The 25,744-nt window shown below is 39.4% G+C and overlaps 1 protein-coding gene across 2 annotated transcripts in view; it reads right to left on the reverse strand.

The window, feature by feature from the left end:
- Positions 1-25,744, reverse strand: part of VTI1B (vesicle transport through interaction with t-SNAREs 1B) — a 31,928-nt gene that overhangs the window by 4,189 nt on the left and 1,995 nt on the right. For both annotated transcript variants that reach the window (XM_040477487.1, XM_040477489.1), the window contains exons 2-3: positions 4,767-4,825; positions 2,217-2,408 (exon numbers count right to left, since the gene is read on the reverse strand). In XM_040477487.1, the coding sequence (XP_040333421.1) occupies positions 2,217-2,408; positions 4,767-4,825 (251 nt within the window). The remainder of the gene's footprint in view (positions 1-2,216; positions 2,409-4,766; positions 4,826-25,744) is intronic.

Consider the following 25,744-nt stretch of genomic DNA (forward strand, 5'->3'; position numbering starts at 1 on the left):
CACCTGGAATCCAATACAAGATGACATACCTTTCACTCCACTGGTTTTATACTTGTGATGCAAGAAAAGGAGGTTAAAAACAGAGCATTTTCCCTGTGTTTGTGATGAGGTTGCAATGATTTCATGTACTTTCTGGACTAACAATTTATGAGAGGCAGTGGCCCAGATGTGGGGTGCAGGAGCTATCTGAATATGCGTATAGCCTGTAACTTTTGACAGGACAACAAACCAACTAAATTCCATAGCCTTAGAAATAGATTAATTCACTGAAGATTCCCACCTGACTGGTACTGAGGACTAATGCACCATGAATAAGCTATTCATTTTTAGTACATTCAGACTTCAAAATGATTTGTGACACTACTACATTTTGGAAAACATTTAACTGGTTACAATCCTGGTAAGCCCCAAAAGAATTTCACCTCAGCCATACAAAACATGAACTCTTAAGTTGCCACACTGGTGACTACTCTCAGAGAAGGAGGTATCTGGGGCCAAGTAAGCTGCCCTAATTTCCCTAGTGCCCTAATTTCCTAAATCTCTACCAAAGTTTTACTCCACCTATAATCCCAAGCACCAAGGCATGATGACAGAAGTAGCCATTGTCAGCCAGAATTAACCACCGACAAATAGGAACAGTTAAGTTCTTAGCTATTAAAGCACTTATACATGCACCACTCAGAAAGGGGCCGGTTCACAGGGCCTATTACTGATGCCACCATCAGGCAGCCAAAATATTGGGTTTCTAGATGAGAAGTTTTCATATGTGGCATACAGGCCAGTGGATGATGGAACCACTGAATGTCACTGAAATTAATCCCAGTTAATTCAGCTCAAAAGAAGTAGGAATAAGGAATAAGGCTTTTTTTTTTTTTTATTTGTGTTTTTTTTTTTTTAATGAAAGATGGATATTTTTAACTGATTAGATTGAAGAGAAGGAAAAGACAGTAAGATCACATAAATCAACTCGAGGTCTGGAACAGTAATTCCAATGAAGGTGGTATGTATATTTAAATTGTTTTTATGACTCTGAAACTAGTAATTTTAAAGCAAATTATTGTTTGGCTTTATCTCCCCCCCCCCCCTTTTTTTTGTTGGTTTATTTTTGGTAACAAATGACCAAAATCACTTTATACCTCTCATTTCACTTTAACAAGCTTCACCTATCTGCCTTTTCCCAGTCTCCCTTTACAAGTGAATTTTGAAACGTTTATATCATTTTCAAATACTCCAGTTTGACACCAGTAAATGTCAGGCCAGTATCGTCTGAACTCTTCAACTATAGTCAGGACGCATCATCAAACAGGATTCTTTCTACACACATGTAGTCTGCACTTACAGGCCCCGCCATTTCTTTCCCATGCTCCTGGCCAGGCCACCTGCCAGGCCATTTCTACTTTGCACAGTGGAATATAATTCCAAATGCAACACATTACATTTAGTCTTTGTAAACTTTTACTCCTTTAACTTCTCTAGATAGTTTCAGAATATAGATTTTCAACTCTGTCAGTCTAATTTGATAAATCAGAATACTGGGGTCTAGAGAGGCAGTCTGGCTTACTTTCTATTACAACTAAGTAAGCTGTGAGCCCCTTCCTGAAAGCGTGGGCTATCCTGATAAAAACCTAACTGAATTTTTTGAGCATATCTGAAAAAACTGGATTTATGGGTCAGAATACAAAGTCCAGATACAATAAGAAAAGGGAACTCTTGTATTCCTCCACTATATATCAAGCACTGTTTTATTAAAGATACAAAGAAATCTAAGCATGGTTGGTAAAGATCTGCATTAAATAACAAGACAGGTGAGGGGCGCCTGGGTGGCTCAGTTGGTTAAGCATCCGACTTCAGCTCAGGTCATGATCTCACAGTCTGTGAGTTCAAGCCCTGCGTCGGGCCCTGTGCTGACAGCTCAGAGCCTGGAGCCTGCTTCGGATTCTGTGTCTCCCTCTCTCTCTGCCCCTCCCTGCTCATGCTCTGTCTCTCTCACTATCAAAAATGAATAAATGTTAAAAAAAAAAAATTTAACAACAACAAAAAAATACAGGAGAGGTGGTTACCCCAAGGCGGGAGGGGAACTGGATGCAGGAAAGAGGATAAGGTGGGAAGAATAAGAGTTCAATAAACACTGATAACATAAACTGTACTCTACGACATGGTTAATTTTTGTGCCACAGGCCCTTGAGATAAAAAAAAAAAAAACAGCTAAGGCTTACCATATGCTCATTCTCTACAGTGTATGTGCCATATTTCATGTCTCCTCGGCCCCCAGGTGTGGCTGTCAAAGGTGTGCTTCTCACTTCCCGATGGAGTTTAGCAAGGTCCTTCCGGTAGGTTCGAAGCTTAGACATCATAGGGTTACGGAAAGACAGAGGTGCATAACGTAGTTCCTCTTCCATCTCTGCCAGCTAGGAAGGCAGAAAGTGAGTAGATAGCCTGGTTCTTTTCTCTCTCATCTGGGCACATGCCTAGTATGGACTAATCAAACCACAGACAACTGCAAACAAGTATTCAACCATATGTTCCATGAGGGCAGGGACCACATGTGATCTGTTCACCTCATTATTCTGAGTGCCTGGCACAGTGCCTAGCATGCATAGAACAGGCATTCAAGAAATATGTGATGAATGAGTGAAAAAAACTAACAAGCACCTTATATCTGACTAAACATTTTTATATGTATTATCTCATTTAATCTTCCCTGTCCTCAATAAGGTAGTAAATACTACTTCTATTTCATATGTAAGAATTGAAGAAATGTACTCAAGATAACACAATAAGGGAAGTCAGGATTCAAAATCTTCAAATTGCCTTTCCAGTATACCAAATTCTTAAGCTGTTATAGTTCAAGTACTCTCATGAAACACTTTGAAGTCTACTGTACTAAAAATGATAGGGGTCTGGCATGAGGTTTCTTCCTTCCTCTTCTTTTGGAAAATCAATTGTTTGTCTCCATGTCCTATATAACCAGGGGTCCACATGAGATCTCCATTTTATTGGGTAAGTAAAATATAACACTCAGACATGTTCACAAGAGCCATAAATTATTTTCATCTGCCTGGGATGGCCAAAGTTGGATTGGTTAATTTTACTAAGTTCAGAGAAAAGTATCTAAGCACGAAACAAATAAATTGGTATTAGCTGAAAGATGTTTAACATTCTACAAAGATATTAACCAAAAAAAGACTGATTCTATAACTGGTATCCTGCAGATGCCCAGATTTACACAGGAATTAAGAAGAGTTTCTAGTATGTCCACTGTGAAGGAGATAGTTTCCACAATCTGGTGGCCTGACTTTATCCATTCATCCATCGGTGGACATTTGGGCTCTTTCCATACTTTGGCTATTGGAACCTGGATTTTACCCCCAAATTTCTGAAAGGGTTTGATGAAGCTAGAGGATAAGGATATGGAGACAGAGGGACACTACTTCTAAAAAATAAGGTTTTGTTTTGTTTTTAAAGAAAAGCTATAGATTAAGAGAGAAGCAGTTGTTAAATTGCTCGGCAGCCTGGACCAACATTTGACCAGCCCACTTTGGGTCCTGACTGGAAACCTGTCCAGTCCATGCATGCCCTGCCCAAGGAACCAAATCCAGCCACTATGCTTGTTTGTTTGCTTTCTCTTTCTCTCATTTAATTAATTTTTATTATTTCAGCTTTTATTAATAAAACTAAACTCAAGGCAACTGCTTGGTTCTTGCATTTGATCTGACCATATACACCAGACAAGTGGTTCTTTATGAGGACTTAGGGGAGAAATGTCAATATACAGACAGGTTCCATCAAAACTGGGATGTTGCAATATCTAATAAAGTTAGGTAAATGAAATTAAAGAGAACATATTATATATTAAAAACCAGAAATCTCCCCCTCTAATATCAGGGGATTCCTTTAACAGTCTTCAACGTGTTTGTCAAGATCAATCATATTCACTATGTTGTCTTTTTTTTTTTCAATGTTTTTTTTTTGGGGGACAGAGAGAGACAGAGCATGAACAGGGGAGGGGCAGAGAGAGAGGGAGACACAGAATCGGAAACAGGCTCCAGGCTCTGAGCCATCAGCCCAGAGCCTGACGCGGGGCTCGAACTCCCGGACCGCGAGATCGTGACCTGGCTGAAGTCGGACGCTTAACCGACTGCGCCACCCAGGCGCCCCTCACTATGTTGTCTTTTAAAACAGCAGAAGGGAAGTACAACCACTTCTGAGGTACATTTTTTGTGATAATAATTTTAACAAAGAAGAATAACTCATCTTAATGGCCAGCTTTTAAAATTTCATTTTAAAAGACCACCCAGGTAGGGGCAACCAGGTGGCTCAGTCGGTTAAGAACCCAACTTCAGCTCAGGTAATGATCTTGCGGTTCATGAGTTTGAGCCCCGCATTGGTCTCTGTGCTGACAGTTCAGAGCCTGGAGCCTGTTTTGGATCTGTGTCTCCCTCTCTGCTCCTCCCCAACTCGTGCTCTGTCTGTCTCTCTCTCTCTCAAAAATAAACATTAAAAGACCACCCAGGTAAAGGTTTGAGAATGCCCTTACTACTCACATCAGGAATGTATTATATCAAATACTAATTTTAAGAGAGTAAGCTTTACCCATTTGTGTTTGTCAAATCCTCTCATCACTCACCTCATCAACTGGCCTCACTTAGTAAGAAATAATCCAAATCAAGATCAATACACAGGAACATTTAATCTGTGGTCGGGTAATAATTCTGGAAAAGACTAACTCCAGGTAGAAGAAATAAGGACTTGCTCCCTGTTCTTACCGTTTCATTTGCTTCCTGTTGCTTTTCATCAAAATCTCTGATCAGTTTTTTCTTCTCTTCTGGAAAAGGTAAACAAGTTTCAAGAGTTCAGTCCTGCCTTCCATATATTTGTAGAGGTCATTCTCTCTGCTTACAATAAATTCCCCAACCCTCTCTCCTGATGGGGTAACAGTACTTAATCACCTCTAAAAAGCATTTAGACATGTACAGGAACTTGTTATCACAACGATGGGGGAGTGAAGGAAGTGGGTATTACGAATGGCATTTAGGGTCCAGGGAACAAAAATATCCATGCTTGGGACACTCCTGAATTATCTGGCCCCAAAGGTCAAGATTATTCTACTATGAAACACTATAGGTCTAAGTTAATTACTGTCAATCTATTTTTCCCAAGAGGGATCAGGCACACCATCAACAAGAATGTTTAACAATACTGATGTTCTAAATTCTTGTTCCCACGTTCACCTCCACTGTGAAACATTTCTCTGTATTAACCCTCATCCACTGCTTTTCTGCAAAATAAATTCAAGACTCACGTATTCTGCTTGCTGGGGAGACTGCATGGTATGGTACATATTTCTCAGCCGTATCCATTGGCGGTGATATGTAAAATGATGCAAATACCACGGACTCACACAGTGAGAAAATCATTCCCTTTGCAATTCTCTTTCAATCCTTTGCATTATGTCATTTCAGTGCTAGTATGTCTTTAATACCTAAAAATTACTAATCTCTTTTAACAAAAATAGAATAGGCTTCAGCTTCCAACCAGTAACATTTAACTAAAACAGCATTGTTTTGCCTGGACTGTATTTTTTAGATCATTTAGATAGGTCTCCAAGAGTTTCCACTTAAGAGATCTATCATTCCATCACAAAACAGTGCAATATAAGGGCACCTGGGTGGCTCACTCAGTTAAGCATCTGACTTCAGCTCAGGTCATGATCTCACAGTTTGAACCCTGCATTGGGTGAACTTGAGCCCCACTTCGGGTGAGCCCTGCTTCTCTCTCTCTCCCTCTCTCTCTGCCCTTCACTCATTTGCAACCCCTCTCAAAAAAACAAAAAAACAAAACCAGTGCACTACACATTCTTTTCAGGTGTACAAGGAATATTTTCTAGGATGTTATTATTAGGCCACAAAATAAGTCTCAATAAATTTTTAAAAAAGACCAAAATTATATCCTGCATCTTTTCCATCCACAATGGTACAAAACCAGAAATCAACCACAGAATAAATTTGGAAAGAACATAAATATATAGAGAGGGTAAATAACATGCTACTGAACAATGAATGGGTCAACCAAGAAATCAAAGAGGATATCAAAAAATACTTGGAGACACCACTAGTGTTGGCAAGGATGTAGAGAAAAAGGAACCCTCATGTACTGTTGGTGGGAATGCAAACTGGTGCAGCCACTGTAGAAAATCATACAGAGTTTCCTCAAAAAGATAAAAATAGAACTCCCCTACAATCCAGTAAATCCACTACTGGGTATTTGCCCAAAGAAAACAGAAGCACTAATTCAAACAGATCTATGCACCTGTATGTTTACTGTAGCATTATTTACACTAGCCAAGAAACATGGAAGCAACCCAAGTGTCCACCCACAGATGAATGGATAAGATGATGTGACACACACACACACACACAAACACACACACAAATGTTACTCAGCCACAAAAAAGAATGAGGGGCGCCTGGGTGGATCAGTTGGTTAAGCGTCCAACTTCAGCTCAGGTCATGATCTTGCGGTTTGTGGGTTCAAGCCCCACACTGGGCTATGTGCTGACAGCTCAGAGCCCGGAGCCTATTTCAGATTCTGTGTCTCCTTCTCTCTCTCTGCCCCTCCCCTTCTCCCGCTCACACGTGTGCTCTCTCTTTTCTCTCTAAAATAAACATTTAAAAAAAAAAAAAAACGAATGAAATCTTGCTTTTGCAATGACATAGATGGATCTAGACGGTATAATGCTATGAAATAAGTCAGTTAGAGAAAGATAAATACCATATGATTTCACTCATATGTGGAATTTAAGAAACAAACAAAACAGAAAAAAAGAAACAAAAACAGATGCTAAATATAGAGAACAACCTGGTGATTTCCAGAGGGGAGGCAGGAGGGGGATTAGGTAAAATAGATGAAGGAGATTATAAGAGTACACATCATGATAAGCACTGAGTAGTGTATACAATTACTGAATCAGTATACTGTGCACCTGAAACTAATATAACACTGTATGTTAATTACACTGGGATTAAAAAAAAAATACATGAAAACAAATAAAACTCAATAGTCTAAAACTGTTGGGATGCAGCAAAAGCTGTTCAAAGAGGGAAGTTTACAGCAATACAGACCTATCTCAACAAACAAATTCTCAAAGAAATAACCTAATATTACACCTAAAGGAGCCAGGAAAAGAACAAAGCACAAAACCAGTAGAAGAAAGGAAATAATAAAGATTAGCACAGAAATAAATTAAATACAGGCAAATAAAAGCAAAACCCCTAAAACAACAGAGTGCCTTACACCTAAAGGAGCTAGAAAAAGAACAAACAAAACCTAAAGGAAATAATAAAGATTAGAGCAGAAATAAATGATAAAGAAACAAAAACCAAAAGAACTGATCAATGAAACTAGGAGCTCATTCTTTGAAAAAAAATCAATAAAACTGATAAACCTCTAGCCAGACTTATCAAGAGAAAAAAAGAGTACTCAAATAAATAAAATCACAAATGAGAGAGGAGATATAACAACACCACAGAAATACAATTATGAGAATATTATGAGAAACTACATGCTGGAGCACCTGGGTAGCTCAGTCGGTTGAGCATCTGACTCTTGATTTTGGCTCAGGTCATGATCACACAGTTGTGGGATCAAGCCCTGCATCAGGCTCACTTCTGAGCATGGACCCTGTTTGGGATTCTCTCTTTTCCTCTCTCTCTGCCCCTCCCCTGCTCGTATGCACGTGTGCATGCTCTCTCTCTCTCTCAAAAATAAAAAAAGGGGCGCCTGGGTGGCTCAGTCAGTTAAGCATCCGACTTTGGCTCAGGTCATGATCTCGTGGTTTGTGGGTTCGAGCCCTGCATCGGGCTCTGTGCTGACAGCTCAGAGCCCAGAGCCTGCTTCAGATTCTGTGTCTCCTCTCTCTGCCCCTCCCCACTGGTGCTCTGTCTCTATCAAAAATAAATAAACGTAAAAAAAAATTAAAAAAAAAAACTATATGCCAACAAACTGGAAAACCTAGAATAAGTGGATAAAGTCTGAGAAACATAAACTACCAAAACTGAAACAGGAAGACACAGAAAATTTGAACAGACTGATTACCAGAAAAGAAACTGAATCTGTAATCAATAAACTCTCAACAAAGTCCAAGATCAGATAGCTTCCCAGGTGAATTCTACCTAACATTTAAAGAACAGTTAATACCTATTCTTCTCAAACTATTCAAAAAAATAGAAAAAGGAAGGAAAGCTTCCAAAATCCATTCTATGAGGCCAGCATTAACCTGATATCAAAACCAGATAAAGACACGACAAAAAATGAGAACTACAGGCCAGCATCTAGATATAACATAGATATTATGTTAACATATTTTAACATAGATATAAAAATACTCAACAAAATACTAGCAACCCAAATCCAACAATACATTAAAAAAGTCATTCACCACAATCAAGAGGGTTTATTCCAGGGATACAAGGATGATTCAATATTTGGAAATGAATCGTGATACATCACATCAATAAGAGAAAGAATAAAAACCATATGATCAACTTGGTAGATGCAGAAAAAGCATTTGACTAAGTACAACATCCATTCATGATAAACACTTTCAACAAAGTAGGTTTAGAGAGAACATACCTCAACATAATAAAGGCCATATGTGAAAAACCCACAGCTAACATCATATTCAATGGTGAAAAATTGAGAGCTTTTCCTCTAAGATTGGGAACAAGACAAAGATGCCCACTCTCACAATTTCTTTTAATGTTTTATTTTTGAGAGTGAAAGAAAGAGTGTGCGTGCATGTGGGAGGGACGGAGAGAAAAAGGGAAAGAAAGAATCCCAAGCAGTCTCCGTGCTGTCAGTGCAGAGCCCAAAGCAGGGCTTGTTCCCAAGAACTGTGAGATCATGAACTGAACCAAAAACAAGAGTAGGATGCTTAACGCACTGAGCCACCCAGGCACCCCTATTTTCTTTTTCTTCTTCTTTTAGAGAGACTGTGCACATGAGCAGAGGAGAGAGGCAGAGGAATAGAGAGAATCTTTTTTTTTTTTTAATGTTTTTATTTATTTTTGAGACACAGAGAGACAGAGCATGAACGGGGGAGGGTCAGAGAGAGAGGGAGACACAGAATCTGAAGCAGGCTCCAGGCTCTGAGCCATCAGCCCAGAGCCCGACGCGGGGCTCGAACTCACGGACTGTGAGATCATGACCTGAGCTGAAGTCGGACGCCTAACCGACTGAGCCACCCAGGCACCCCGAATAGAGAGAATCTTAAACAGGCTACACACTGAGCATGGAGCCTGACACGGGGCTTGGTCCCATAACCCTGGGATCATGACCAGAGCCAAAACCAAGAGTCGGATGCTCAACCAACTGAGCCACCCAGGTGCCCCTCAGATGACATGATTCTATATACAGAAAACCCTAAAGACCCCACCAAAAAACTACCAGAATAAATGAATTCAGTAAAGTCATAACTTACAAAATTAATATACAGTGGGGCGCCTGGGAGGCTCAGCCAGTTAAGTGCCTGACTTCAGCTCAGGTCGTGATCTCGCAGTCCGTGGGTTCGAGCCCCGTTTTGGGCTCTGTGCTGACAGCTCGGAGCCTGGAGCCTGCTTTGGATTCTGTGTCTCCCTCTCTCTCTGCCCCTCCCCTGCTCATGCTCTGTCTCTGTCTCAAAAATAAATAAAAACATTTTTAAAAAATTTCAAAATTAATATACAGAAATCTGTTGCATTTCTATACACTAATGATGAAGTAGCAGAAAGAGAAATTAAGAAAACAATCCCATTCACAATCACACCAAAACTAACAAATCACGTAGGACTAAACTTAACCAATGAGATTAGGACCTGTATTCTGAAACTATAAAACACTAATAAAAACAAATTGAATATGATGCAAATAAATGAAAATATATTCAATGCAATTCCTATCAAAACACCAACAGCATTTATCATAGAACTTGAACAAATGATATTAAAATCTGTATGGAACCACTAAAGACCCTGAATAGCCAAAGCAATCTTGAAAAAGAACAAAGCCAGCGGTATCACAATCCCAGATTTCAAGACATACTACAAAGCTGTTGTAATCAAATAGTATGATACTGGCACAAAAACAGACACATAGATCAATGGAACAGAACAGAGAACACAGAAATAAACCCACACTTATCTGATCAGTTCATCTAAGACAAAGGAGGCAAGAATAAATAATGGGAAAAAGTCTCTTCAACAAATGGTGCTGGACAAACTGGACAGCTATATGTAAAAGAATGACACTGACCATTTCCTTACACCATACACAAAAATAATGGATTAAAGACCTAAATGTGAAACTTGGAACTGTAAAACTCCTAGAAGAAAACATAAGCAGTAATTTCTTTTACATCAGCCACATAAATACTTTTCTAGATATGCTTCTTCAGGCAAGGGAAACAAAAAACAAAATGAAATTACTGGGACTACACCAAAATAAAAAGCTTTACACAGCGAAGTAAACCATCAACAAACCAAAAAGGCAACCTATTGAATGGGAAAAGATGTTTGGATACAGTATATCCAATAAGGGGATAATATCCAAACTAAACACAAGAAAACCCAAATAATCCAATTAAAAATGGGCAGAGGACCTGAACAATCATTTTTCCAAAGACATACAAATGCCCAACAGACACATGAAAAGATTGTCAACATCACTGACCAGCAGGGAAATGCAAATCAAAACCACAATGAGAGATCACCTTACACTGTCAGAATGGCTAAAACAAAAAACACAAGAAATAACATGTGTTGGTGAGGATGTGGAGTAAAAAGAACACTCATGAACTGTTGTTGGGAATGTAAACTGGTGAAGCTACACCAAGGAAAACACTATGGAGGTTCCTCAAAAAATTAAAAATAGAATCACCATATGATATGATCCAGTAATTCCACTATGGGGTATTTACCCAAAGGAAGCAAAAACACTAATTTGAAAAGATATATGCACCTCTATGTTTACTGCAGCATTATTTAAGAAAACTAAGATATGGAAGCAACCCAAGTGTCCATCCACAGATAAATGCATTAAGATGTGGAGGGTGTGTGTGTGTGTGTGCGCATGCGTGTGTGTGTGGTGTGTATAAAATGGAATATTATTGGGGCCCTGGGTGGCTCAGGCGATTGAGCGTCTGACTTGGGCTCAGGTCATGATCTCACGGCTCATGAGTTCGAGACCCACGTCAGGCTCTGCGCTGACAGCTCGGAGCCTGGAGCCTGCTTCAGATTCTGTGTCTCCCTCTCTCTCTGCCCCTCCCCTGCTCATGCTCTGTCCCTCTCTCTCTCTCAAAAATAAATATTCAAAAAAATTTTTTTAAATAAAAAAATAAAATGGAATATTATTATTCGTCCATAAAAAAAATGAGATCTTACCATTTGCAACAAGATGGATAGATCTAGAGGGTATAATGTTAAGTGAAATAAGTCAGAAAACAAAAGACAAATACCACACAATTTCACTCATTTTTTGCAATTTAAGAAACAAAACAAATGAACAAAATTAAAAAGAAACAAAAAAAGATTCTTTTTTTCTAAACGTTTATTTAGTTTGGGAGAGAGTATGTATGCGTGCACACAAGGCAGAGAGGGCAGAGGGCTCTCTGCCTCTCTGTGCTATCAGTGCAGAGCCTGATGTGGGGCTTGATCCCACCAACTGTAAGTTCATGACCTGAGCTGAAATCAAGAGTCAGACACTTAACCAACTGAGCCATTCAGGTGCCCTGAAAAAAAACAGATTCTTAAATACAGAGAACAAACTGATGGCTGCCAGAGGGGAAGTGGATGTGAGGATGGGTGAAATAGATAAAGGGGATTAAGAAGTACACTTCTCTTGATGAGCACTAAATAATGTATTAAACTGTTGAATCGTTATATTGTACACTTGAAACTAATATAACACCGTATGTTAATTATACCTAAAAAAAGTCAATATAAAAATAAATTAAAAAAAATTAAGGTAAGTATTAATAGCTGGAGAATTGAAATTTACGTAAAATAAACAATCAAATACTTCAAACTAAAAAAAAAAGATTTTCGAGGCACCTGGGTGGCTCAGTCAATTTAGTATCCAACTTCGGCTCAGGTCGTGATCTCACGGCTCGTGAATTCAAGCCCCATGTTGGGCTCTGTGCTGACAGCTCAGAGAGTGGAGCCTGGATTGTGTGTGTGTGTGTCTCTCTCTCTCTCTCTCTCTCTCTCTCTCTCTCTCTGTCCCTCCCCCATTCATGCTCTGTCTCTCTCTCTCTCAAAAACAAGTAAACATTAAATAAATAAATAAATAAATAAATAAATAAATAGATTATTTAAATGGTAATATAAAATTTCCTTTTAAAATAACTTTATGTATTAAATATGTTATAAGAAATAAGTTGATATACAAATGATTAAGTAACAGTAAAAATGGTACTTGGACCGGCATAATATCACCTGGTAAAACATTTGTGAAAGAGGGAACCACTGGTAAGAAAAGGAGTTAGATTCTGGTCCTTTCCTTGGAGTTGACTCAACATCTAATATGGGTAATAATTCTTCATCTCTTTGGGACCAGACCTCCTTCCTTAGCTATAAAACAAGTAGGTAGCTTATCTCTTCATATGTAACAAGCAAAAATTATCCCTACTTATGAGCAGCTTGATTTCTGAAAATGTGTCCAAATGAATGTTCTCCCTGAAAATCTACACATAATCTACCTATTCCACAAAGTTACCACTGCTTACATTGTTTTTTTTGAGCTCATCTTCTGAAATTATCTTCACAATCTGGGGATACAGTCTTTTTTTTTTTTCAATTTTGGTAAAATTTACATAAAAGTTATCATTTTGACCTTTTTTAAAAAAATTTTTTTTAGCTTAATATTTATTTTGAGAGAGACAGCATGTGCACACGAGCCAGGGAGGGGCAGACAGACAGCAGGAGAGGGAGAATCCCAAGCAGGCTTTGCACTGTCAGCAAACTGTGAGATCATGACCTGAGCCAAAATCAAGAGTTGGACACTTAACCAACTGAACCACCCAGTCACCCCTTGACCTTTTATAAGTATACAGCTAAGGGGCAGTAAGTACATTCACATTGTTGTGCAATCATCACCACTACCCCATCTCCAGAACCTTTCCACTACCCCAAACTGAAACTCATACCCAATGAACACTAATTCTCCGCCTCCTATCCCCCCAGACTCTGGTAACCACCATTTTACTTCTGTATCTGTGAATTTGACTAGGCTAGGTATCTCCTACAAAAGGAATCATAAAATATTTGTCCTTTTGTGCCCAGCTTATTTCACTTACCATAAGGTCCTCAAAGTTCATTCATGTTGCAGCATGTGTATGGGGACAAGGTCTTTTAAAGTTATATTATTTTTTTCATTCACTGTGACTCCTAAATACAAGCCAGCACTTCATCGATTGAAGGAAGGACAATTTTTTCCAATGCCAAAGAAAACAGCTGAGTTGGGCTTATGGAGGGATGGCATGTGGGTATTCAATATGCTATCCTCAGATTTTCTGGCGTAATTTTCTTTACTCTGGTTTTCATCCTAAGCCTTCACATTCGAACCCAATCCCATGTAAAATATAATGCCACAGCAATGCCTTATATGGATTTACATTTTGATAATCACAATAGCATCTAGCATGTCAGTCGTCTGCTGCTTTTTAAGTGATCATAAACCATTCTGGATGTGTACATTCTATATTCTCAATTGGAAATCCAGTTCCTCCAAAACGGGGAAATTTACTTTTTCTTTTTAAGCCCCATAGCTTCTAGAACTGTAAACCTAGTAGTGTGCTCCTTAGATGTTACTACTACCTACAAGAGTAAATGACAATGCACCTTTTACTATGCCTCCTTTACGCTGACATTCCCTTAATATATACAAGATACTCCAGGTGAACCATTTCTGACTCTACACCGCTCACAAATGAGGCTTTGTTGCTGTTTTAAATAGTAAGAAGTTCAGCCATGGCAAATGGTCTGCACCTTGACCATCCACGATGTAACTGAAGTAAGCACAAAAGCAGCTGTCACTATCCCTGAATAGGCTATGTTTTCAGCCACCAGCAGTGAAATATTATCTGCAGTCAAGAATGGCTACTTCCATGGAGAAATATCATATTACTTTGTAATAAGCTGTTGCTTAGTGTCACCACTCCTCTGAATAGGAACATCTCCAAACTTGAGCACACTCACTTCTGATCCAAGGCACACAGTATGAAGAACTATTCCACATATAAGTGCATTCCCCCTTCCTCGCTCTGATTTTTCTACAACTGTTAGTCATAAAGTTTCCTCCTTTATTAAAGATATGAAAATCTGCATCTTTAAAAAAAATTTTTAATGTTTGTTTATTTTTGAGAGAGAGAGAGAGCGAGACAGAGCATGAGGGCGGAGAGACAGAGACACTGAATCTGAAGCAGACCTCAGGCTCTGAGCTGAAGTCAGCACAGAGCCAGATGCAGGGCTTGAACCAGTGAACCATGAGATCATGACCTGAGCTGAAGTCAGACGCTTAACCAACTGAGCCACCCAGGCCCCCTGAAAATCTGCATTTTTAAGAGGCAAACTCTAGAATGATTCAAAGAAAATGGTTACATAAATAAGAGTAGGAGGCAAAGAGGTAGCTCACAGAATACTGATCCTTTCACTAACTTCTTTCTCTTCATGATTCTGTTATGCTCAGTCTTTTTGGAATTGGGATACTCCCACTCTTTACCTAAAATCATGACATACTTTCTCCTAGGAGTTCTCTACAGCTTATATACTTTTAAAAGAAATACGCTCTTTTTGAAAATAATTTTAAGACTTTCACATTGTGAGATCCTTTATGGAATCCTAAGGTTAAAAAAAAAAAAAAAGCCTTTGAAATTCTCCCTTCTGATGATGAAGCCAAGGAGGGAGATATTTAAAGGTTCAAAAGAGGCTGAACCCAACTGAGAGGTATCAGTAGGTGCTTCTGTATACTTTAGTCTCAGAATTGTGAAACCAATGAATGTTAGAGTGTAAATGGACCTCAGAGATCATCTAGTCTAACCTTCTCATTTTACAGTTGAGGAAACTAGAGCCTGCAGAAACTGCCTTCCCCAAGGTCATAAGAGGAGCAAATGTGTGGCAACACTAGTTCTAGAATGCAAGTCTCCTGACTCCCAATCCAAGGCTTTTGTACATTATAGCACTGAGGGGCATTTTTATGCTCCCTGGGTATAGACTTCAGCAACAGGTAAAACTTGTTGAGACTTAATTTTTTAGGGAATTAGAGCTAACACTACAATTAACTACAAAATTGCAGGACTGCATACTAGGTAAAATGGGCACCAAAACCAAGAGTGAGCCATTCCAAACACTATCCCCCACCCCACATGCCTTCCCAAACTAGTCACATGTAAGTGACTGGTAAACTGGGTGGATGACACACCACAAAAGAGCCAGCTCTGAAAGACTAAAGAAAGTGTACCTCAATGTTCAACTAAGGCGACAGCCTGTCTTCCTTATAGGTGGTTTAATTTACCAACCCAAGAAAGACTACCTTGACCCATTAAAGCTGTGGAAATAACTTGTTTCACCAGGATCAGGTGGCGAATTTGCTTTTGGTGCCCCACCGTGGCATTTCTAGGAACTACACCCTCTGTTTGTAGCCTATGATAGTTTATCTGATCTCACACCATATAGGAGGTAAAAGTACAGGCATGCCTTGGAGATATTGCAGGTTTGGTTCCAGACCACCACAATGAAGAATGCAATAAAGCAAGTCAAATGAATTTTTGGTTTCTCTGTGCATACAAAAGTTATGCTCACATTATACTGTAGTCTATTAAAGTGTATGATAGCATTATGTCTAAAAAGTGTACACAATTTAAAAAATACTTTACTGAAAGTAAATGTTTTACTGTGAAAAATGCTAACTATCATCTGAAGTTGAGTGAGTCATAATCTTTTTGCTGGTAGAGGGTCTCGTCTTGATGTTGATAGCTGCTGACTGATCAGGGTGGTGGTTGCTGAAGGTTATGGTGGCTGTGGCAATTTCTTAACATAACACAACAATGAAGTTTGCTGCATTGATGGAATTTTCCTTTCATGAACAATTTCTCTGTAGCATGAAAACTGTTTGATAGCATTTTATTCAGAATTTATTTAAAAACTGAAGTCAATCCTCTCAAATCCTGAACTGCTTTATCAACTAAGTTTATGTAATATTCTAAATCCTTTGTTGTCATTTCAACAATCTTCACAGCATCCTCACCAGCAGTAGCTTCCATCTCAAGAAACCACTTTCTTTGTTCATCCATAAGAAGCAACTCCTCATCAGTTAAAGTTTTTATCCTGAGATTACAACAATTCAGTCACATCTTCAGGCTCCACTTTTAATTCTAGTTCTCTTGCTATTTCTACTACATCTGCAGTGATTTCCTCCACTGACGTCTTGAAGCCCTCAAAGTCATCCATGAGGGCTGGAATCAATTTCTTCAAAACTCCCATGAAAGTCATTATTTTGACCTCTTCCTTGAATTATCAATGCTTTTAATGGCATCCAGAATGGTGAAACCTTTCCAGAAGGTTTTCAATTTACTATACCCAGAACTGTCAGAGGAATCATTACCTTTGGCAGCTAGAGCCTTATGGAATGTATTTCTTTTCTTTCTTTCTTTCTTTTTTTTTTGGAATGTATTTCTTAAATAATAAGACTTAAAAGTCAAAATTACTCCTTGATCCATGGACTGCAGAATAGATGTTGTGTTACCAGGCATGAAACTTATTGTACATCTCCATGAGAGAGCACCTGGCTGACCACATACACCATCAATGAGCAGTAGTATTTTGAGAGGATTCCTTTTTTTGGAGCAGTAGGTCTCAACAGTGGGCTTAAAATATTCAATAAACCATGCTGTAAACAGATGTACTGTTACCTAGGCTTTGTTGGTCCATTTATAGAGCATAAGCAGAGTAGATTTAGCATAATTCTTAAGGGCCCCAGGATTATTGGAATGGTCTAGAAGCACTGGCTTCAACGCAAAGTCACAAGCTGCATTAGCTCCTAATAAGAGAGTCAGCCTGTGCTTTGAGGCTTTGAAGCCAGGCATTGACTTCTCTCTAGTTAAGAAAATCCTAGATGGCTGTTTCGTCTACATCAAAAATCTGTTGTTTAGTGCAGTCTCCTTCATTACTTATCTTTGCTACATCTTCTGGATAACCTGCTGCAGCTTTTCCATCAGCACTTGGGGATTCCTTCACCTTGCACTTTTATGTTAGGGAGATGGCTTCTTTCCTTAAACCTCATGAACCAACCTCTGCTAGCTTCAAACTTTTCTTCTGAAGCAGCTTCCGCATCTCTCCCAGCTTTGAATTGAAGAGTTAGGGCCTTACTCTGGATTAGGCTTTGGCTTAAGATAACATCGTGGCTAGTTTATGGGGCGCCTGGGTGGCTCAGTCAGTTGAGCATCCAACTTCGGCTCAGGTCACGATCTCTCGGCTTGTGGGTTCAAGCCCCGCATCGGGCTCTGTGCTGACAGCTCAGAGCCTGGATCCTGCTCTGGATTCTGTGTCTCCCTCTCTCTCTGCCCCTAACCCACTCGCATTCTGTCTCCATGTCTCTCAAAAATAAATAAACATTAAAATAAATAAATAAATAAATAAATAAATAAATAAACAAACAAACATTGTGGCTAGTTTAATCTTCTATCCAGGCCACTAAAACCTTCTCCGTATCAACAATAAGGCTGTTTTGCTTGTTTATCATTCTTATGTTCACTGGAACAGCACATTTAACTTCCTTCAAAACCTTTTCCATTACATTCACGATTTGGCTAACTCTTTGGTCAAGAGGCCTAGGTTTTGTGCTATCTCAGCTTTTGACATACCTTTCTCGCTAAGCTTAATCATTTGAAGCTTCTGATTTAAAGTGAGAGACATGCAACTCTTCCTTTCACTTGAATACTAAAAGGCGATTATAGGGTTATTAACTGGCCTAATTTCAGTCTGAAATTTCATGAGAATGTGACAGACATTAAGTTGAGCAAATGTTGGAAAATGGTGTTAATAAATTTGTTCAACACAAATTGTGGGATGCCACAAATCTTCAATTTGTAAAAAATGCGGTATTTGAAAAGCACAATAAAGTGAAGTGCAATAAAGCGCGATAAAACAAGATATGCCTGTGTTAGATCCCTCTAAGCCTGTTTCCTTATCTGAAAATAAGAAATATAACAGTACCGACCTCATAAGGTTGTCTGAAAGGGTTAAAAGAGATAATACACATAATAAGCACTTAGCAAATGCTCGGCATATTGAGAGTTTCATAAATAGCAACTACCATTTTTTGAAGTTTATTTTGAGAGAAAGAGCATGTGCATGTGCGCATGGGAAGGACAGAGAAAGAGGCAGGGAGAGGGAGAGGGGGAGGGGGAGGGGAGGGGGAGGGGGAGAGGGAGAGGGAGAGGGAGAGGGAGAGGGAGAGGGAGAGAGAGACAATCCTAAGCAGGCTCTGCACTGTCAGCACAGAGCCCTATGTGGGGCTTGAACTCATGAACTATGAGATCATGACCCAAACCAAAATCAAGAGTCAGATGCTTTATGGACTGAGTCACCCAGGTGCTCCACTACCATTGTTTTTAAAATTAAATCCTTGGGGCGCCTGGGTGGCGCAGTCGGTTAAGCGCGTCCGACTTCAGCCGGGTCACGATCTCACGGTCTGTGAGTTCGAGCCCCGCGTCAGGCTCTGGGCTGATGGCTCAGAGCCTGGAGCCTGTTTCCGATTCTGTGTCTCCCTCTCTCTGACCCTCCCCCGTTCATGCTCTATCTCTCTCTGTCCCAAAAATAAATAAATGTTGAAAAAAAAAATTAAAAAATAAAATAAAATTAAATCCTTAGGTAGAAAGAACTAAGAGTAAAAACAAAATTCACCAAAGAATATGAAGAGTGTTAGAAAAATTAAAATTCTGCAGTCAATAAGTTAATTGTTTACCAACCAGTTGCATATGATTCTATATTCTCTTTATAGTGACTATTTTTGCTGGTTTCCAGAATAATGAGGTCTCAAAGACACACGCTGAAATTTGAGTGAGTTAAAATGGAAACTTTTCAATAATTCTATAACACTCATTAATACACTTGGAGCTACCTTCAGGTCCTACAAAACCCAAACTAGAACATGACTACAGGCACAGTATTATCTAATAATAATTTACAGCATTCTGAGGTATTTGGAGAGACCTCTTCAGATGCTACAAACTAAGACTAGACATTATGGCATACTTAATATTATTAAGTAATTATATATTAAGTAATATGCATTAAAAATTATGTACATACTTAATACTATATAAAATCGATTAATAATTATCACATACGCTAACAGATTATCACTGCCATACAATCTTCCTAAAAAGGGACATATTTTGTCTGTTATCCCATCCTTTGTTTTGATAGGTATAGATATCCACTTTACAAATGATGAAAATGTGGAAAATGTGGTAGAATAAAAATAAAGTTACACCCAGTTTTAATAGGCAACCATATATTATTGTAAGTTTCTCCACAATTCACAGTACTTCTACAATCACTCAACAAATAGTTGTGGAGCACCTAGTATATACAAGGCACTGTTCTAGGTGCTTAGGATACATAATAAACAAAACAGACAAAATATAGAGCTTATAATAGAAGAAGGAACACCTCCAAACTTTTATGAGGCCAGCATTACAATGATACCAAAACCAGACAAAGGCACCACAAGAAAGAAAATTAAGAATATCTCTGGGTGCCTGGGTGGCTCAGTCGTTAAGCATCTGATTTTGACTCAGGTTATGAGTTCGAGTCCCACATCGGGTGAGCTTCAGCCCCACTTCAGGTGAGCTCGTGCCCCACTTTGGGTGAGCACAAGCCCCACTTCAGGTAAGTCCTGCTTCTCTCTCTCTTTCCTTCCCTCTCTCTCTCTCTCTCTCTCTTTGTCCCTCAAGGGATTCTCTCTCTCTCTCTCTGCCCCTCACTCACTTGTGCCCTCTCTCAAAACAAACAAAAAAACAATATCCCTAATGAACATAGATGCAAAAATCCTCAACAAAGTTATTAGCAAACTGAATTCAATGACACGTTAAAGGATCATACACCTTGATCAAGTGGGATTTACTCCAGGGATGCAAGAATGTATCTACAAATCAACATGATATACCACATTAACAAAATGAAGGGCAAAAATCATATGATCAGCTCAAGAGATGCAGAAAAAGTATCTGACAAAATTCAACATCCATTTATGATATAAAATCTCAACAAACTGGATATATCTAGAGAGAACATACTTCAACAAAGTAAAGGTCATATGTGACAAGCCCACAGCTAACATTATAGTCACTGGTGGAAAGCTCAAATCTTTTCCTCTAAGATTACGAATAAGGATGCCTACTCTCACCATTTTTATACAACACAGTATTGGAAGCCAGAGCAATTAGGCATGAAAAAGAAATGAAAGACATTCAAAATTGGAAAGGAAGAAGTAAATTCTGTCACTATTCGCAGATGGCATATTATACACAGAAAACCCTACAGACTCCACTGAAAAAACTGTTAGATTTAATAAATAAATTCAGTAAGTTGCAGTATACAAAATCAATATACACAAACTGACTGCATTTCTATATACTAACAATGAACTATCAGGAGAAATTAAGAAAGTAATGCCATTTACAATTGCAACAAAAAGAATAAAACACTAAGCCTAACCAAGGAGGTTAAAGATATGTACACTAAAAACACAAAACACTGATGAAAGAAACTGAAGACACAAATAAATGAAAAGATATTCCATGCACATGGATTGGAAAAATTAGTACTGTTAAAAGGTCCATAATACCCAAAGCAATCTACAGACTCTGCAATCCTTATCAAAATTCCAATGGTAATTTTCACAGAAATAAAACAATCAATCCAAAAATTTGTATGGAACCAAAAAAGACCCCAATTAGAACAAAGTTGGAAGTATCATGCCTCCTGATATTACAAAGCTACAGTACTAGCATAAAAAAAAAATGCAAAAATCAGTGGAACAGAATAGAGAGCCCAGAAATAAATATACACATACATGATCAATTAACTTACAATAAGAGTCAAGAATATACAATGGGAACTACATTAGAAAACCAAGTCCTTCCCCCTCCTATGTCTTTGTCTCCTGTATAGAGAAAAACTCAGTCCCTCCTGTGTTTCTTGTGTATCTCCTTTACTACTCAGAACACTTCTGGTCAACCAAACGTGTGGAGGTTTTTCTCCACACCAAACATTTCTCTGCAATACCAGCTGGATGTTCACAGTTCAACTCAATTCTGACACTATCTACATGGAGACAGCATCAGATTCCACAGATTAAGAGCTCAGTCTCACAAGACCACCCCTCCCCCTTTAAAAGTCAATCACAAGTAATAGGTCCTCAGGTTAGCCACAACTTCTGTCCAATTTGGCTACAAATTGAAGGTTCTTATGACCCCCTCCTTAGGTTCAATTAACTTGTTAGAGTGGCTCACAGAATTCAGGGAAACGCTTACTTACATTTACCAATTTATTAAGGATTATGATAAAGAATACAGGTGAAGAGCCAGATGAAGAGATACACAGGGTGAGGTCTGGGGGAGTTCTCAACACAGGAGCTTCTGTCCCTGTGGAGCTGGGGTGCATCACACTCCAGGTATGGATATTTTCACCCTCCTGGAAGCTCTCTAAACCCCATATACTATTGGGATTTTATGGAGGCTACTTCATACGGGCATGATCAATTATTAACTTCCATTTTCAGCTCTTCTTTCCTCTCTGGAGGACAAAAGATAGGGCTGAAAATCCAAGCTTCTAATCACAGGTTGGTCTTTCTGGTGACCAGTCCCCACCCAGGAGCCCATCCAGAGTCACCTCATTAGAACAAAAGATGCTCCTAGTGTTCTTATCACTTAGGGAATTACAAGGATTTTGGGAGCTGTGTGTCAGGAACCAGGAGGAGATACATACATACACACACACACACACACACACACTCTTCCATTACCTCATAGGAAATGATGATCCCTTCAATAAATGGTTTTGGGAAAACTTGACAGAAAAATGCAAGAGAATGGAAATTAACCAGTATCTTACACCATATACAAAAATTAACTCAAAATGGATCAAAGACTTGAATGTAAGACCTGAAACCATAAAACTCCTAGAAAAAAACACAGAGTTCCTTGACATCAGTATTGGTGATGAGTTTTTGGATTTGATACCAAAAGTAAAGGTAACAAAAGTAAAAATAAACAAATGGGACTACATTAAACTAAAAAGTTTTTGCACAGCAGAGAAAACCATCAACAAAATGAAAAGGCAATTTACCAAATGGGAGAAAATATTTGCAAATCATGTATCTGATAAGGGATTAATACCCAAAATAGATAAAGAACTCATACAACTCAGGAGCAAAAAACCCAAACAATCTGATAAAAAAAAATGGGCAAAAGATCTGGACAGGCATTTTTCCAAAGAAGACATACAGATGGCCAACAGGTATATGAAAAGGTACTCAACATCACTAATCAGGGAATGCAAAGCAAATCACCATGAGATATTACCTCACACCTGTTGGAAAGGCTATAATCAAAAGACAAGAAATAACACCCACTGACAAAGATGTGGAGAAAATATAGAACTTATTTTTGGCTCAGGTACTTTTAAACTTGACATGCATCAGAAATCCCCTGGATGGCTGTTAAAACAGGCTGTTAAGACAGTTAATAATTCCGTAAATCTTGGGTAGAGCCCAATAATTTGCATTTCTAATAAATTCCCAGATGATGCTGACACTGGCAGTTCAGGGACCAAACTATGAAAACCACTGTTCTAGTGAAAGGAAGACAAATACTATACTATAAACATCAGAAATACATAAAGTGTCTAGTACATTAGAAGATAAGTGCTGGAGGGGCGCCTGGGTGGCTCAGTCGGTTAAGCGTCCGACTTCAGCTCAGGTCACGATCGTGCAGTCCGTGAGTTCGAGCCCCGTGTCGGGCTCTGGGCTGATGGCTCAGAGCCTGGAGCCTGCTTCCGATTCTGTGTCTCCCTCTCTCTCTGCCCCTCCCCCATTCATGCTCTGTGTCTCTCTGTCTCAAAAATAAATAAAAACATTAAAAAAAAAAAAAAAGAAGATAAGTGCTGGAGCATCTGGGTGGCTCAGTCGGTTGAGCATTTGACCTCAGCTCGAGTCATCGTCTCATAGTTCGTAAGTCTGAGCCCTGTGTCAGGCTCTGTGCTGACAGCTCAGAACCTGGAGCCTGCTTTGGATTCTTTGTCTCCCTTTCTCTCTGCCCCTCCTCCACTCCCTCCCTCCCTCCCTCCCTCCCTCCCTCTCTCTCTCTCTAAAATAAATAAACATTAAAAAAAATTAAAAAAAAAAAGATGATAAGTGCTCTGGGAAAAAAGAGAAAGCAGGGCAAGACAACAGCTGCATACAGAGCTGGTATTCTTATGTTTTATTTAAATAAAACTCCCATTTCCTATATAATAGTAACAATGGTGAATGGCTCATGCCAGGCAATATTCAATCTATGGGCTTTACACATATTAACTAATTTAATCCAACAAGACCCCTATGAAGTAAATACGACGATTTACCCCATTTTGCAGGGAGAAACTAGTTAGGTTGAAGTAAGTTGTCCAAGGTCACACAGCTACTAAGAGATGGATCCTGGATGTGAGCCCAGGCAGTCTGGCTCTAGAATCATTGCTGTTAAATATTATAGCATACTGCTTCCCAATTCACAGATCTTCTTCATTAATGTTATTTCTTTTTCTTTAATGTTTATTTTTATTTGAGAGAGAGAGAAAGAAAGAGAGAGAGAGAATGCGCGCATGGGAGCGAGCAGGGGAGGAGCCGAAGTGGGCTCCAGGCTCCAAGCTCTCAGCACAGTACTATGCTCAAACCCATGAACTGTGAGATCATGACCTGAGCTTAACCAACTGAGCCACCCAGGCACCCCATTAATGTTATTTTTAGTGGCAGGAGAAGAAATATCTTGTCAGGCTAGACTGGACATACATTATCATCTCTATTCTATAAGCACACTTGATGCTTTCTTTCATCTACAACCTACTTTTATATTTCTTATTTAAGTTCATCATTCACCCAAATAACCAAGTGAGAAAATGCAGACACCCTTGAATCTGTCTCTCACTCCCCATGTCCGATCTTAATTTCTGCCTCAGAAATTGGATTTAGGACTCTCTAGATTCCCATGTTACCCAGATAATTGCCACAAAGGCTCCTAGTATGGTCCCCTATATCCAGATTCTTGTTTCTCTTTCATCCTCCACTCAGCCACCAGCATTCTCCTTCTAAAGTAAAATCTGACCATATTAGCCAGCTGTTTAAAATCCTTCACCGGTTCTTCGTATCAAGCCCAAATGTCTTAATGTGATATAAAGTCCCTTCACAATCTGGCTGTGTCTCACTTTCCTGATCTACTATTAATCTCCCACACATACCCTAAGCTCCATTCACGGTTCTAAGTATTTGATTTTCTGTTCTGTTATTGCCTCTTCCCATCTCCCTCTGGCAAACTCCCACTCAACCCCTTAATACTTAGTTCTCCTTTCTGCTTCCCTCCCCTAACACACAAGTCAACTTTTTCTTTATGGTCTCAAAACTGTCTTAGGACCAATCACACACTTTGTTGTAAATTTAGTCCCATTAAGGCAAGAGCTCTTGAAACTCCTAGGGTCCAAGACAGTGACTGATACACAGTAATTCTGAAAGAGTTATTAAAAACTGATTAAGTTCAATTACAGAGCATAAGCTAAATTCAAGAGCTGTTATGTACATTATTCAGAACCTAATAATTTATGATGGAAATTAAAGCTCTGGAAAGCTCATGAAGTAATCTCAGAACTAGGAAAAAAGGATTCAGAGATAAGACACAGTGTGTTTGCCCAACTAAATTCTATTTATTCAACAAATATTTATTGAGCAGTATGAGTAAAGTAGCGAACAGAGATGGAAAATTGTTGAAATTCGTATTATAACCTATAGATACGTGTACACTGTATTTACTTACCCATTAAACAACTAAGTCCGCTACCAGCAACTTGTATTAAGAGTATTTTGTGGGGGCGCCTGGGTGGCGCAGTCGGTTAAGCATCCGACTTCAACCAGGTCACGATCTCGCGGTCCGTGAGTTCGAGCCCCACGTCGGGCTCTGGGCTGATGGCTCAGAGCCTGGAGCCTGTTTCCGATTCTGTGTCTCCCTCTCTCTCTGCCCCTCCCCGTTCATGCTCTGTCTCTCTCTGTCCCAAAGATAGATAAACGTTGGAAAAAAAAAAAAAAAAAAAGAGTATTTTGTGGGGAGCCTGGGTGGCTCAGTCGGTTGACTGTCCGACTTCAGCTCAGGTCATGATCTCATGGTTCGTGAGTTCGAGCCCCGCATCGGGCTCTGTGCTGATGGCCTGGAGCCTGCTTCAGATTCTCTGGAGCCTGCTTCAGAGCCTGGAGCCTGCTTCAGAGCCTGGAGCCTGCTTAAGATTCTGTGTCTCCCTTGGGGCGCCTGGGTGGCGCAGTCGGTTAAGCGTCCGACTTCAGCCAGGTCACGATCTCGCGGTCCGTGAGTTCGAGCCCCGCGTCAGGCTCTGGGCTGATGGCTCAGAGCCTGGAGCCTGTTTCCGATTCTGTGTCTCCCTCTCTCTCTGCCCCTCCCCCGATCATGCTC

The sequence above is a fragment of the Herpailurus yagouaroundi genome, unplaced genomic scaffold, assembly GCF_014898765.1.
Source record: "Herpailurus yagouaroundi ecotype Mexico unplaced genomic scaffold, PumYag 141, whole genome shotgun sequence".
Lineage (NCBI taxonomy): Eukaryota > Metazoa > Chordata > Mammalia > Carnivora > Felidae > Herpailurus > Herpailurus yagouaroundi.